General features: G+C 39.8%; 2 protein-coding genes across 2 annotated transcripts; one reads left to right on the top strand and one right to left on the bottom strand.

Moving 5' to 3' along the window:
* Positions 1–2,395: 2,395 nt before the first annotated feature.
* On the bottom strand, positions 2,396–3,787 carry LOC142095332 (general transcription factor II-I repeat domain-containing protein 2-like). The gene has a single exon (XM_075178285.1). It carries the CDS (start codon positions 3,785–3,787, stop codon positions 2,396–2,398), a length of 1,392 nt encoding a protein of 463 aa, XP_075034386.1.
* Positions 3,788–4,662: 875 nt separating this feature from the next.
* Positions 4,663–11,247, top strand: FGFBP3 (fibroblast growth factor binding protein 3). Its single transcript, XM_075178284.1, is given in 4 exon segments — positions 4,663–4,740; positions 9,453–9,516; positions 10,154–10,248; positions 10,251–11,247. Coding segments are annotated over 4 exon segments (987 nt in total). The 3' UTR covers positions 11,001–11,247.
* Positions 11,248–15,886: the final 4,639 nt, after the last annotated feature.

The raw sequence follows: 15,886 nt of genomic DNA, 5'->3' as shown, positions 1-15,886 counted from the left end.
TGTTTTTCCAAGTGTAGACTGGGTGTTGTAACTCAATACATCATCCAATGCTCTGTTACTATACCAGTGTCAAGTAATTAAATATGAAATAAGACATAATCATTTCCATTGCTACAAGCACAAGGCTGTCAAAGGATCCCTGGAAAAGCATGGAAGAAATAATGGATGAAAAGAAATCAGACAGTCACTAATCATACCTAGGTCATAGAACATCCAAAGCAATTGCTGTGCACAGGGCAGTATTGTATGCAGTGGCAAAGCCAGTATTTATACACTCTCAGCTAATAGTGATATTATACATTAAGATCATTGAGGGCTTTAAAAAACCAAATAGTCACATAGCCATGTTGCCCAACAAATGACTGACGGGCATGGTCTGGCTTTATCTTTGTTGTCTATTTTGCACTTCAAAGGAAGGAATACAAATATAACATAGCTACAAATGTTACTGAGCCATGTTAGTATTCAGCTTTCACTTTTCAACCACTCCTAGAGATAGGCAATATGAAGCCATAATAAGTGATATAACAGATTGTAATCTCGCACCTCATTACTCTAGACCAGTGATGGGCAAACTTTTTCAGGAGCGGGCCAAATAAAAAAGAAAAACTTTAGGCAAGCCAATATAATTTATTAAAAAACTCAAATATCGAAATATATAATACAAATTTTTATTAAACTAATGTGATGAATGAAGCTGTGACTGCATTTCTATAAGTTCCTCGTATCTATTTTTTTATTTAAATGTAAAAACAAATAATAATATTTTAATAATTTTATGCATATTTTAATGAAATGTTTTAAAATATTGGCGGGCCAGATAGAACCTCTAAGTGGGCCGGATCTGGCCCGCGGCCCGTAGTTTGCCCATCACTGCTCTACACACAAGAGGTGATAGTGTTGTGAGTATCGATGATCAAATGGGTTCCAGTACACCCTAGATACACAGATCTGCCAGCTTGTGGGGAAGAGGGTTAACTGTATACTTTAGGGTCAAATTCTACTTTAACCCTATCCTAAAGAGAAGCAATAAAAGGGGGTGTAGCTTTTCAGCTGCATGCAAAGATCACTTAGCAGATATTTAAAAAGTGTTTCCATATAATTGGTAATTGTTTAGGGCTCTCCACCATTTTCTATGTTAATTTGGCAAGGAAGTCACATTTGATGAAGGAAAGACCTAGATAGTCCATCCTGGAACATTGTACGTTACCAGTACTGCTTCTATATGTAATATACTGCCTCTGGGATATTTTTGCTTGTGGTGTTAACCTGTTTACTTCATTCCTTATGCATTTCTGTGTCTAGAGTGGGCCTTTAGCATAAGTCTGACACATATGTGGCATTGGTTGTTCAATTCCATTGGAGTATAATGATGCTATTTCAGTAACAACATGGATGTAATAATTTTGATAGTACCTCATATCCTCTGCTCTTAGGGGACCATGTTTCTTACACTCGCTCTCAGATTGTGGTTTCACCCTCACCTCCTTTCTCATGTCACTGTGCCCGTCGCATGCCACCTTGTCCTCACACAATTACACAATTGAACAGCTCATTGCCTCCCACCAGGGCAGGGCACTGCCTATCTGAAATATTCTGTGCTGCTGTGAGCATTCTTCTGATCTCATCAGCAGCTAGTTGTATCCCCTCCTACTGTGGACATCGGAATAAGATAAAGATAAAGAATATTAACAAAAAGGTGCTAACAAACTCAAATGTGGTAATAAGAATTTTCCTTTCACATTAATGAGCATATGCAGATAAAAGTCCTTTATTCCTTAATACAGAATAATGTATGCCTATGCGATTAGCTGAAATCTTACATAACAATATGTATCATTATTTATCTGATGACACAGCATCCCGTACATAAGGAAAAAACGTAAAATATATTAAATTACATTTAAAAATGAACTTAGGCTTTTGCCATACTGCTCCTGGCATTCCCCTCATTACATTTTAACAGAGCTCCCCACAGTGACTATCAGAGAAGTTAATTAAGCAAAAACTTTTGTTTACTATTTATTTCAATCTGTTTCTTGTACATTGCATTTTTAAACTCTAGGGGGCAGCAGAGAGCAAGCAGACAACTAAATAGGCATGTACTGTATAGTGCAGTGATGGATAACCTTTTCAGCTTGGTGTGTCGAAAATCGGAAAAAAGTGTTGCCGTCCTTGGGTCGTGTGTCACTTCAAGAAATTTTCATAATTTGGTGATATTTACAGCCCTAATAAAGAGAGAGTTATATTTTTAATATATTTGTACTATTTATTAGTTGGAAAAGCAAAAACAAATAATGATTTACCTTAGTGACTTTTCTGTTGCTGAATTGCATTTGAAAGATCTTCAATTGCAGGTTTGTATTTTGTGCACTTCAGGGCCAAGCAAGCGCTGCTAACTTTCATCTGTCAGTCTGTTTCTTTTATTTGTTTTAATATTATTTAATGCTGAGAATAAAGTCTCACAAAAGTATGTTGAGGGAAAAATTGTGAGCAAAGCCATTCCTAGATTTTTCAGGGTGCTAAAAGTGTCTGGTAATCTGTTCCAAGCACTCCAAATTTCCTGTTCGTAGGGGCAGTCTTCTTCATTCTCCAAATCGACAAACACTTGAATCCAGATGCTGGCTTGAAATTCAGCAAGTTGCATCTCCAAATCATCTATTTGCATCCATTCAAAACTATTTAATTCTAAAGTACTGTAAACTACTAAATCCGGATACTTAATTATTTTGATGGTCTGTTCCAGGTTTCGAAATTGATTAAATCTTTCACCAAACTGGTCAAGTAACGAGTTCACAATATGCTGGTACTTCATGTGCATGGGCTCTATTTCATTTTGTACAGTTGTACTGTTGTTCTCAAAATACTTTTTTACTCGAGGAAAATACTTATAAGTTTTACTTTCTATATCTCGCTTAAAGATTTGAAGTTTACTTTGAAAGGCTTTGATGTATCCAAACATAACATCAATACTTTTGCCAAAACCTTGTAATTGTAAGTTTAGCTCATTCATATGAACAGAGATATCTGTGAAAAACATCAATGAGTTGACCCACTTATGATCATTGAGCTGAGGAAAGTTTGCAAGATCCTTATTCTCCAGAAAAACCTTAATTTCTGAAAAGCACTCCACAAATCGCTCAAGTACTTTCCCTCGGCTTAGCCACCTCACATTATTGAACATCAGCAGTCCACTGTAGGTTGAATCAACTTCCTGTAAAAGTGCAGTAAATTCTCGCTTGTGAAGTGGTCGAGCAGCTATGAAATTCACTATTTTTGTTACAACTGACATTAAATCATTTAATTCTGTGAATCCTGCCTTGGCACACAACACCTCCTGATGGATAATACAATGAAAAGGCACAAGTGGACGTCCAATAGCTTCCATAAACAACTTCACAAATCCTACACTTTTTCCCACCATATTGGGTGCCCCATCTGTCGTCACTGAGACAACTTTACACATATCAATGCTTAGGTCACGGAATGTTTGTATAACAACCTTACATATTTCCTTCCCTGATGTACTTATTGGCACTGATTCTAACTTTATCAACTCTTCTCTCATTGTGAGACCATCTGAATATCTAGCAATAATGGCCAACCGAGCATTTGATGTGACATCAGTAGTTTCATCAAGAGAAATTGAAAAATATTTACAATTATCTAAGTCTCCTTTTAATTGATGCTGTATGTTTGTGTTCAATCTCATTATTCTGTCTTCGATGACATTTCTACTGATTGGTAAGTCAGAAATTCGCTTTATAATAGCATTTTTATTTGGCATATCGTGAAATAAAATTGGTGCACACCTTAGAAGAGTTTCTTTAATAAATTCTCCTTCACTGAGGGCTTTTCCATGCTGAGCTATGGAGTGAGCAACGCATAAACTTGCTGATGTTAAATTTGTAGAGCCTCTTACAAATTTAAGGAGGGAATTTTATTGGCTCTTATAGAGGTGTAACTGTCTAGAAATGTATTCCTTCCTTTCATCCAGACTTTTTTCCAAGAGCTGGCGATGTTTAGTTTCAAAATGTCTATTTATGTTCCACGTTCTGCTTACTACTGTCTCATTACATAGTATGCACAATGATCTGTTTTTTCTGTCTATAATGCCATATATCTCTGTCCATATGTCTTGAAAGGGTCTGCTACTGCTACTACCACTCTCTTTATCATTCATACTTGCTTTTTTATGTTTTGGTTTCTCCATCTCAGGGCTGCAACAATACATAAATAAAAATCAGGGCATTTTCTATAAAAAGTTAATTCATAAATTAACTTGCATTATTTTGTACCAGGAGTCAGTCCAACAACACTGTTACAGAGGTAATTAAAAACCTATTGACCGCTTTATTACCTCTGTAACGGTGTTGTTGGACAGACTCCTGTACAAAATAATTGAAAGCACTACACTACGTACTCCCTTCTGTAACTAGCAGTAGGCAGGCGCGTACCTGCAGCACTGTTGGCAGAACTCAGCAAGTCTGTGGAGCAGGAACTAGGCAGGGCTTGGAACAGTAGAAGAGGCTCCAGATGGCAGGACAGGGAAACACAGCCTCCAAAGAAGAAGAACCCTGCCAGGATAAAGATAAAAGTCAAGATGAAGGCCAAAATAAGGGTTGTTTTTTTGGGTGGTGTTTTAGAAATTGGGGGGGTTGTATGGTGCTCTTTGAGGATAGTGAGAACACTCTCTCGAAGCAGGAACTGCAAGAGGTGCTCTGGAGGCAAGTTATATGGGTAATTTTTGTGATGTGAGACACGGGTGGGAATCAGGAAGTATCAGGTGGTGTTGTATAGTAACAGTCTTATACAATGGTAGTACACTTTATTTTGGTATGTATGTATCTATACAGGATACATATGCCAAAATGAACGAGTGAGAAAGAGTGTTTCAGGTTGGAACTTATGAGCAGATGATGAAGACAGAAAGAGGCAACAATAGTGGAGTACGTTAATGCAGATCTTATTTTTATGTAAGACAATTGCACTTACAGGAGAGCCACTTGCAATGCTGCGTATCGCGAGTACAGTGTCTGGTTGTTGCGGTGCTCTCCTTGTGCGCTGTTTATGACTAACTGGGGTGATTGTGCAGGGCTGTGAACCTCGCTGGTCTCCCTGGTTCGGTCTTGATGCACAGCTGTATGACTCACGTTTCAGGGCTGTGGCTCCTTTGCTCCTGTAGGGTCCTTCCTAAGGCAATGACAAACAACAAAACCGCTGTTTATGCCAGTTTAAACTGGTTCTCTGCAGAACTCTTGTGCTAGCGGTGACACCACGCCTCCATGCAACAACCAGGGATTGGAGCAGAGCGCAGCTAATCAAAGGGCATCCTCTGAAACTGGAGGTTTTACCGCACCACCCATTGGCAAATTTTTAATGGGGTGTTTACAAATAGTTGAATTCTGAAGAAAGCAAAATAAAGCATAAAAAAATCATTCCTACCACATACTAAGATACTGTACATTAAATCAAACTAAACCCTTCATTAAAATGAGTATTGACACTCCATATTAAAACTAACAATGATATCGCACATTGCTAATGTGTACATTAAAAAAACATTGATAACATGACACAAGTGTGGACATATATATATATATATATATATATATATATATATCTCATCATCATCATTTTTTTATATATATATATATATTTACACATTATATTATTTGTTTTATACAAAGTTTTGATTTAATTTTTTTGCTTTAACAGTTCCATGCCTGCTTTAATTCCATGCCGATGTCATGGCAGCAAAGAGTAGCACTACAAAATACTGGCTTAATATATATATATATATATATATATATATATATATATATATATATATATATTTGTTAGTGGGTTACAGGGTGAAACCAGATACTGGCCACCAGCAGTGTTATGTATTGTTTTTATTAATAGACAAAAGCCTCCATTTATAGGATAAAAAAAAAAGTAGAGGATTCCTCTACTTTTTTAATCCTTTAATACAATATTTATATATAATCAGACAGCTCTGCATACCCTGCAGGGCTCACCAGAAATGGAGGCTTTTGTCTATTAATACATAACATTACTGGTGGCCAGTATCTGAGCCACTTTTACAATTAAATATTATAAATAGGCTTTACAAGCCCTACCGTGCTCCAGGGATGCGCGCCATTGAACTAACGCCGGGAGGTATGCAAGGGAGGAGCTGCTGCGACCGCACATGCGCAGCAGCTCCATTTCGCCGACGTGGAGATGTGCAGCAGTCGCGGCGCTGTGAAAGAAGTGTCCGCGGCTGCTGTATAGAAAAAAATGTTGGGCATGTTTAAAACAGGCAGTTTGACCTGGTGTGTCAGTCAAACTGCCTCCGCGTGTCACAGGTTCGCCATCACGGGTATAGTGGGTAAAACTCAATAAGTACTGCTTAAGCTTCAATGGATGAAAGGCTGCATAGCAGATTTAAGGGTTACCAAACAATTTATTAATCATTTCAGTTTTTTATTTACTGTATATGTAAAGCAATTTAAATTAGTAGAATTTGCTAAATAAAATCAACAAGAAACATTGCCAGAACTAATAGCACAAATTCAAAATGATGTAAGGAGGTTTAACCTTAACGTCATGTAGAGCAGTTTAGAAGGGTGGAGGGTTATATTTAATTGAAATTTATAAAAGGAAAAAGGAAGAGCGCATGCAAAACAGTGTGGCGGGTGCCCATTCCTCTCTCATTATTATGTGATCATGCAGAATTATGTAACGGCCACTTAGGTGATAATAGAATACTGAATTCAAGCCCTTCACCACTGCTGACTCCTCACAGTTTTTGATAGTCAGTTGTTCTTGTATTTTGCCTTTACTACCACAATCTTGTTTTGTAACCATCATCATAATCAATTTATATAGCTCCACCAAATCCGCAGCGCTGAAATTATATTTGTCACTCACATCAGTCCCTGTCCTATAGGAGTTTACAGTCTAAATTCCCTAATACACACACAGACTAGGGTCAATTTGATAGCAGCCAATTGACCTACAAGTATGTTTTTGGAGTGTGGGAGGAAACTGGAGCACCCGAAGGAAACCCACGCAAACACGGGAGAACATACAAACTACATTCAGATAGGGCCATGGTCAAACTCATGACCCCATGCCATTAACAACTATCCCAGTGACTGTCATTCTGTGCTTTTCCAGTGGATTCAGTTTAGACCAGATAACCTTCCTTGGTCAGGGCTGGGCCGGGGGGCAGGGGGTCATCGCCCCCCTGGGCCGCTCAGTCCAACCGCTGTTAGGGCCGCATCGCGTGTCATGTGATGCGGCCGCCTGTGCGCCCCCCCTTCCCCCGGGCTGAAATTTGCCAGCCTGCGCCTGACCTTGGTGTAAGCAAACATCCTTGAGAAAAGGGGCTACTGTGGGCATTAAACATTGGTGTATCTCCCTAGCACCCTGTCGAGTGCAATAACCTTAATAGTCCTAAAAATATTTATGCTTCCCTTTTTTAAAAAAGTTTCATTTAGTAAATTGCATCATATCCAACATGGGCTGTTTAAACCAATAAACCATGGTCTGCTCCTGTTTGTCTTACTTGTTTTCCAGTTACAGTAACCCGAGGAGAATTGCTGCTAGGGGCAATCCTGATTTTCACTGGTCGAAATGAGTATGGACTGGCAGGAAGGAGAACAGTCTCAATTGTAATGGGTGTGGTTTGCGATGATCTGGGCGTGACTTGGGTGCATTTGGGGTGTGGCCTATTTTGTCCCGAATTTCTTAACAGAAATGTTGTCCGAAATGAGCTTTACACTATAACCACATGACTTATAGTTATATTCACCAAGTATATGCCAGTAACAGTAAAGCAACTCACTCTGTCTAATCATGGGCAACAGGCAGTCTGCAGGCAGCCAGTGACCTGCTGAGCCTTCACCAGCAGCCTCAGCTCTTACCTGCGTTATGCCCCCACTCTGATTGTTAATGAATAATTCAGACCTAAGCCTCAAAGCTGACTGACTGACTTTCTGGTCAAGGTGGTTATAATTAGTGCAAATTGTTTATTAGTGGCCATTAATTGGTAATTATAGTCAATGGCCACTGGTGCCCCCAATAAGTGTGGGCTTGTGGGGAGGGCCTGAGTGGCATGTGTCTTTCTTTGATAAACTTATTTTAATTTATTACTGAGATGAAGGGTATTGTGCAACACTTGTGGTGGTTAGGGGGCTGCACATGCGGCACTTGAAGTCTATCAGACTGACCTAAACAGTTCAATAAGCAGTGGTGCATATCATGTAGGTATGCTCTCTCCATGTTATCTTATGGCGTATGTAGATAAATAATGAGAATATCATCATCACCATTTATTTATATAGCGCCACTAATTCCGCAGCGCTGTACAGAGAATTCTCTCACACCAGTCACTGCCCCATTGGAGCTTACAGTCTAAATTCCCTAACACACACACACACACAGACAGACAGACAGACACACAGACAGACACACAGACTAGGGTCAATTTGTTAGCAGCCGATTAACCATCCAGTATGTTTTTGGAGTGTGGGAGGAAACCAGAGCACCCAGAGGAAACCCATGCAAACAGAGGAAGAACATACAAACTCCTCACAGATAAGGGTATGGTCGAAAAATGTAACTCATGACCCCAGTGCTTTAAGGCAGAAGTGCTAACCACTTATCCACCGTGCTGAACCCCCCCCCCCCCCCATAAACAAAAAAGGACTACCACTAGCTGCTTGTGCTCCACAATGCTGTTGCCAATGTGTTTTTAAATTTTTTATATATATATATATATAAGTATTATATATATATATATATATATATATATATATATATATATAATACTATGAAATATGTATACTGATATTTTTAGTAGGTGAGCAGTTCCTATGCCATTTACTACCGTGTGTGAAAGTGGACCTGCCAAGTACACACAATGGAGATAACTTTTTTGAGGTATCAAAGTCTTGTAGATTATTTATAGATATTGTCTTTTCAGAGTTAACCTCAGATGCCCACGGAGCACCATGCTGACATGCCCAGGTCGAAGAAGCTGCTGAAAATATGTCACAGCAATCGCCCATCTATTAATGTCACTGAGGTCTTCATTTAATTTCATGTTAGTCATAATTATAGGCTTTGAGAGATGCCCAAATGTGTGTCTGCTGCAGTGTTGATTTCTTAATTATTGTACTTCTACCAGGGAAACCTGTAAGTCCAGCCATCTATCTGGTGTACAGCAATGATTTGTTTTTATTTCACAGGCAGGTCAATATAATAATTTATGTTTTCAGTGGAGAGAATATAAACACATGTAGGCAACTCAAACAAAACATCGATGCTCACTTTGTTTTCATAGTTTGCTCTTCTGCAAAAGTGTGTTGGTGCATGAAGAATCACAGGGAGGGGCTGAGAGTGACCACGGCCCCTCCTGCCCCATTGATAACTCACACTCTTAATGCACCCTTCTCTAGAGTCCTCCAGAGGTGCCTTCCAACTTGTCATCAGTGTCTGGTAAGACTGCCTACGTTGCTATAAGTATGCTGTGCTTATGCTTCTTGCATTTTGCATGTTTATTTTAAACACCTGATGATCTGTGTAGTTGTATTTATTTCATTCTCAGTTTGTGTTATTTAATGCAGGGTTTGGAACACAGCTGCAATAATATAGTTTAATAAGATTAAATGGTGTGTTATTTTAAATGTTATTCATTCATTTGCTTGTTTAAAAAAAATTGTATAAAGTACACTTGAGAAAAGCAACGCAATTAGAAATAGCAGCATGGTTTCAGTACGTCTTGCATTTGTTGTGTTCTAGCGCATTTTGCTCTGTGATTCATTTAATAAATGAGAATTTGTCATTATTTTTCCGGTGAGAATCTGTTACTTTGTTCCTTGATATGCGCTGTGTGGTTTTTACAACAAAATACTTTTTTATTTAGATCTACTTGTGCTTGTGATTTGTATGTCCTTGTAAATCTTTAAAGACCTCCTTTGTTCTCTTTCATTAAGTTTCTACACATTCTCAGCTACAGCTTACAGAACTAAATTCCAGAATGATTGGTGTGATTTTCTAATATCCCTTTATTTTTCTATTTCACGTTACACAGCCAGCACCTCAGTAATAATCTATGTTTTCACTCACTAACCCATTGTGTTATGTCCCTGTCTTTTAGGAATTTTTGAATACGAAATAGTTTGTGCTCCAAGTAAGGTACTGATTACTAATGCTCGGACGCCCTTGAATCGCACACCATCCAGCAACACTAACCTAATGAGATGAGGCACTCCAGTGTGATTATTTCATTCATTTTTTTGGTCAACTGCCTGAGCACTTTACAAGGAGTCCATGGCAAAAATGACAAGAGAGCCAGCAAGAGGGGAGAATCTGAAGCCTTCCTGCGATCTGGGCTCTTCTCAACCAAACACAAACACGAGTGCACTTGGGAAATTGTTGGGGATGCAAATGTAAGCCTGTCACTAAGCTGTAGCCAGCCAAGCAGCAGCAGCTACAACTGCACATACGAAGGGGAGCCGCAACAGTGCCCATTGTACGCCACGAAAGCCAAACAGTACTGGAAACAGATCCTCGGGAAATTTAAGAAAATGAAAAACGCCTGTGAGGACAATACCTTGAAGTCACGACTCTGTAAAAAGGCAGAAGCTACTAAGTCCCAGCTGGTAAAAATAGGTGGAGATGTCCTGGTAGAAACAGAAAAAGGCAAAGTCAAAGGGAAAGGTCATATTAAAGAACCTGAAAAGGGTCCAGAGGGAAGACCAAGAGATCCAGAAGTGAATGCAAATGTTGGCACAGAGAAGAAACCCAGTTCCAGAAAAAAGAAACCTGACACAAAATCCAGTCAGACACCAAATCCGTCCAATTCACCAGCTGGGCCTGAACTCACTACAGCCAGAGAAGTTAATGATGATATTGTAGAGTTGAATGAAAATTTGTCTGAAGCCTACTGTGCTGAAAAGTGGCATTCAGTGTGTTCTTTCTTTGTCAATTTCTGGAATGGCTGAATCAAAGCTCTACATGGGGTAGAAATGTACTAGCCTAAAGCTATTTAATTCAAGACCCTAACGCAGGAATTCACCGCTAATTCCTTTGGACTGCTTGACACCTAACATGACTTACAAATCCCCCAATACTAAAAGAAAAAAATTATACAAGTGTAGACTTGTCTGCATTCACAATATTATTACAGGCATATCTTATTTACAGTATTTTCTATTTGGACTAATTTAATAAACCATTAATTGACTCTAACTAGAACTATGTTTATGATTTTTTTTTCTCTCTTGTGTTTATGATTTAACTAGAATGTCAGTGCTTTGTATTTTATTGTCTTTAAACTATTTATCTTTATTTAGACATACACTGTATTGTGTTGACATAAAAAATAAAAACAATTGGTATATAGTGGGTTTTCATTGAAAGCGTTTGGTAACATTCACAGACTTTCAGTACCATGAAAATCATTTGTTTTGGAAGTATTATGCTAGAGCAAGACACAGCATGATGCTGAGAAATGTACAAAAAGTAGGCAAAAAGACAAATATCACAAGTTCTGCTTAGTAAGTACAGAAAGCATCAGTTGTTTTGGAACGGGGGGGGGGGGGGAATCTGTGACTGTTTATTACAAACATTACTTAAAGACACCACTTCTAAATATCCACTTTGACCACACAGTGTGTATATATATATATATATATATATATATATATATATATATATATATATATATATAGCGCTGCGGAATATGTTGGCGCTATATAAATAAATGATGATTTATATATATATACATATATATATATATATGATAAATATATATATATATATATATATATATGTGTGTGTGTATGTGTGTGTGTGTGTATTAATATATATTCATATAAATATACATGTTTTCCCATATTTTAAAGCACAGTCAGAGCTGTAAAAATACATGTTATTAAATACAATGTAGATGAATAATTTGTTCTGTAGCTATGTCATTGTTCACTACATTGATTAGCAACAGCATCATATGCTGTATGGTGCTATTGCTAATCATTGTAATCATTGCTAATCAGGCGTATAGCAGCATTGTTCAAGGTGTTGGGGAGGACACTGATGCCAATGGTTTTATCTAAACTTCATTAACTTTTCCCCTGGGAATTTGATTTTATTTTTCAACGTTTTAACCAGCCACTTTTTTTTTACCATCTAAGATAAGTGGTTATTAGATAGCTGGACATGAGTATGTGGGGAACACAGTTACTAACAGGTGTATTCACTCACATTTGTTACAAGTAAAGGTTTGGGAAATTACACCAATGCGGGGCTGGTGCAAGGTTGCTTGGCGCCCTAGGCAAAACTTAAACTTTCCGCCCCCTTCTTCTCCCCAAAAATCTCTCTTCTCAGTCCCTAACACACTTGACATTTCTAAAATTAATAACTCCTACCTCCTCATGGCTGGCAGGTTAGGCTACAGTCCAGATGCACTGATGTCCAGATGCACTGATGTCCAACGCAGATTGCTGTCCAGACTTCACTGCTGCCCAGGAGCAAATGCAGGATATCTAGAGGGGAGGCTCCAAATGTTAGACTTCAGAACAAAACAAAAAAAACTTTACATCACTCACCTGTTACACACTGACATGTCCCGGCTGCCCACCAACTTTTCTCACACATGCCCATCTGCCCACTAACTATTCTCACATATACAACCCCTTGCCCATCAGCTTTTGTCACTACCCACATAACACCAGCTTCACTCATATGCCCCCCTGCCCACCAGCTTACCTCTCACATACACAGCTATCCTAAACGCCCTAGTCAGCTTTTTGCCCACCAGCTTTTCTTTAAAATGCCCCCCCGTGTCCACCTGCTTTTTCCAAACACGTTCCTTTGCCAAACTGCTTTCCTCTCACATACCCCTTTGCGAACCAGATTGTTTTCCACAAACCATCTTGTCTACAAACATTTAATAAACATCTTAATGCTTAATGGTTGAGCAAACATTTTTTTTTTTAGTATTTGCCCACTACTTGGCTCTCCTCTGTTGCTATCTAGTAATGTATTCTGTAGATGTAATATTAAATATACTAACACATGTAAATAAGTAAAGGTAATATAATTGATATAGATAGTTAAGACCGTTCTATAATTATTTGCATTTGTTAATATATTCTGTAGATGTAAAATCAATTATGCTAATAGAAAGCAACAAAGGAGAGCCAAATAGAGGGCAAATAGTAAAAAACATAAATGGTTCCTCAACTTTCCTAGAGTACCCCCAGCTTGGTGAATAACAGCGGTTCTTCATTATGCATCGCTGCAATTTGTCACCGCACTAATATAGTACATAGACCCCATAGTCTCTAACTTTTCTGTAGCATCCTTTCTCCCTCCCCCTTTCTATAGCATCCCACCCCCTTTCTATAGCATCCATTCCCTCCTTTCTGTAGCCTCCATTCTCCCCCCTTTCTGTAGCCTCCATTCTCCCCCCTTTCTGTAGCATCCATTCTCCCCCCTTTCTGTAGCCTCCATTCTCCCCCCTTTCTGTAGCCTCCATTCTCCCCTGTCTGTAGCATCCATTCTCCCCCCCTTTCTGTAGGATCCATCCACCCCCTTTCTGTAGCCTCCATTCTCCCCTGTCTGTAGCATCCATTCTCCCCCCCTTTCTGTAGGATCCATCCACCCCCTTTCTGTAGCCTCCATTCTCCCCTGTCTGTAGCATCCATTCTCCCCCCCTTTCTGTAGGATCCATCCACCCCCTTTCTGTAGCCTCCATTCTCCCCCCTTTCTGTAGCCTCCATTCTCCCCTGTCTGTAGCATCCATTCTCCCCCCCTTTCTGTAGGATCCATCCACCCCCTTTCTGTAGCCTCCATTCTCCCGTCTGTAGCATCTATTCTCCCCCCTTTCTGTAGCTTCCATTCTCCCCTGTCTGTAGCATCTATTCTCCCCCCTTTCTGTAGGATCCAACCCTCCCTTCTGTAGCATCCATCCACCCCCTTTCTGTAGCCTCCATTCTCCCCCCTTTCTGTAGCCTCCATTCTCCCCTGTCTGTAGCATCAATTCTCCCCCCTTTCTGTAGGATCCATCCATTCCCTTTCTGTAGCCTCCATTCTCCCCTGTCTGTAGCATCTATTCTCCCCCCTTTCTGTAAGATCCACCCCCCTTCTGTAGAATCCATCCACCCCCTTTCTGTAGCCTCCATTCTCCCCCCTTTCCGCAGCCTCCATTCTCCCCCTTTGTATAGCATCCGTTCTCCCCCCTCTGTTTTCTGTACTGACCTTAGCTTCTTCATTTTTCTTCCTTTCTCTTCTTGCCCGAATCTAGTTTCTTTCTTCTGTCTTTGTCGGCTCCTCTACACTGGCAACGTCGTAACGTCACAACGCTGCCAGAAGCCGGCAGCCGGGGCGCCAGGCAGATTTTAAAATGCGGTGCTGCACTGTAGCATTATTGCGGGCGGGCGATCTACCCTGGGCGATCGCACCGCCCGCATTCATTTAGCAATTAGTATTGGGTCCCCGGCCTGAGTACTGCCCCCCAGAGGCAGGCGCCCTAGGCAGCTGCCTAAGGCTGCCTAATGGTAGCGCCGGCCCTGCACAAATGCCAGACGATTGACAGGTTTAATATCAGGTATGGTGTAAAGTGCAATTGGTAGATGTCCGCTCACACAATGACCCAGCTGCCCAGCATGTGTGTTGTTACATTGAATCACTGGTATGGGCCCCCTACTTGGAATGCTAAAAATACATTAGAGGTAAATTGTATTAAACTGACGTATAGTAATGATTAATCTGGTCTGCCATAACTGGATTAGTCCTTTCCAATTTGTAACTTGACTGGGATCACACCCAGAGCTGGATTAAGGCTTTGGGGGGCCCGGGGCACTTAAGACAGGGGGGCCCCTAAGATCTAAAATTAAGGGCATACTAACACATCCTGCATTACATCACCTACAGCCCACAGTATGACACTTACAGCTCTCCCAGAGGGCTCGCCTAGGTTGTCTGCATAAGAAAAATCATTGCTTCCACAAACTAAAATACTGTACACTAAAACAATCATCAAAACACCACATTAAAATGGCTATTGACACCACACATTAAAACTAGCAATGATATCGCACATTAAAATTACCATTGATAATGTACACTAAAACTAGCAATGATACTGCACGGTTAAACTAGCAATGATACCGCACATTAAAAACACCATTAATAATGCCCATTAAAATTAGCAATGATACCGCACATTAAAACTAACGTACAAAATAAACATTGATAACAGAACGCCAATTTTGACTATATATATATATATATATATATATATATATATATATATATATTACTACAATTTTATTCAATATTTATTCAAAATTGCTAATGGGTGTGTTGATGCAACCTCCTACAGACAAAAAACCTGCATTGTTGTGTACACCATTGAACGGTCACCAAAAATTGATTGTCCCACTAGGATCACAACATTTCACAGACTCTGCTGCTCTCTCTCCTACCTGTTCTTCTCACTTTCACCACCTGTGCTGCAGGTTTCTTTAGTTGCGGCTTGTCTGGATCCTGGAATGTTGGAGGGCCTATTTGGAAAGAAAATGGCTACTTTTATAAAAAAACAGCCAGCCCCGGCGTTAAATCAATAATAGAGACCTCATTCTCCCCAAACTCACCCCCAAACCACCCCATCTTAAATTAATAGTTCCCACTAGTTCCCATAGTTTGCCTCTCTCCCCCCTTTTTCCTCATACCGTGCCTCTCTCCCCCTTTTTCCTCATACTGTGCCTCTCTCCCGCCCTTTTTCCTCATACTGTGCCTCTCTACCGCCCTTTTTCCTCATAATGTGCCTCTCTCCCGCCTTTTTTCCTCATATTGTGCCTCTCTCCCGCCCTTTTTCCTCATA

The sequence above is a fragment of the Mixophyes fleayi genome, chromosome 6, assembly GCF_038048845.1.
Source record: "Mixophyes fleayi isolate aMixFle1 chromosome 6, aMixFle1.hap1, whole genome shotgun sequence".
Taxonomy (NCBI): domain Eukaryota; kingdom Metazoa; phylum Chordata; class Amphibia; order Anura; family Limnodynastidae; genus Mixophyes; species Mixophyes fleayi.
This window is presented reverse-complemented; position numbering and strand designations above follow the sequence as displayed.

Excerpts from the sequence above, each read along its gene's own strand:
- LOC142095332 (XM_075178285.1), bottom strand. The coding sequence starts at position 3,787 with ATGCCAAATAAAAATGCTATTATAAAGCGAATTTCTGACTTACCAATC.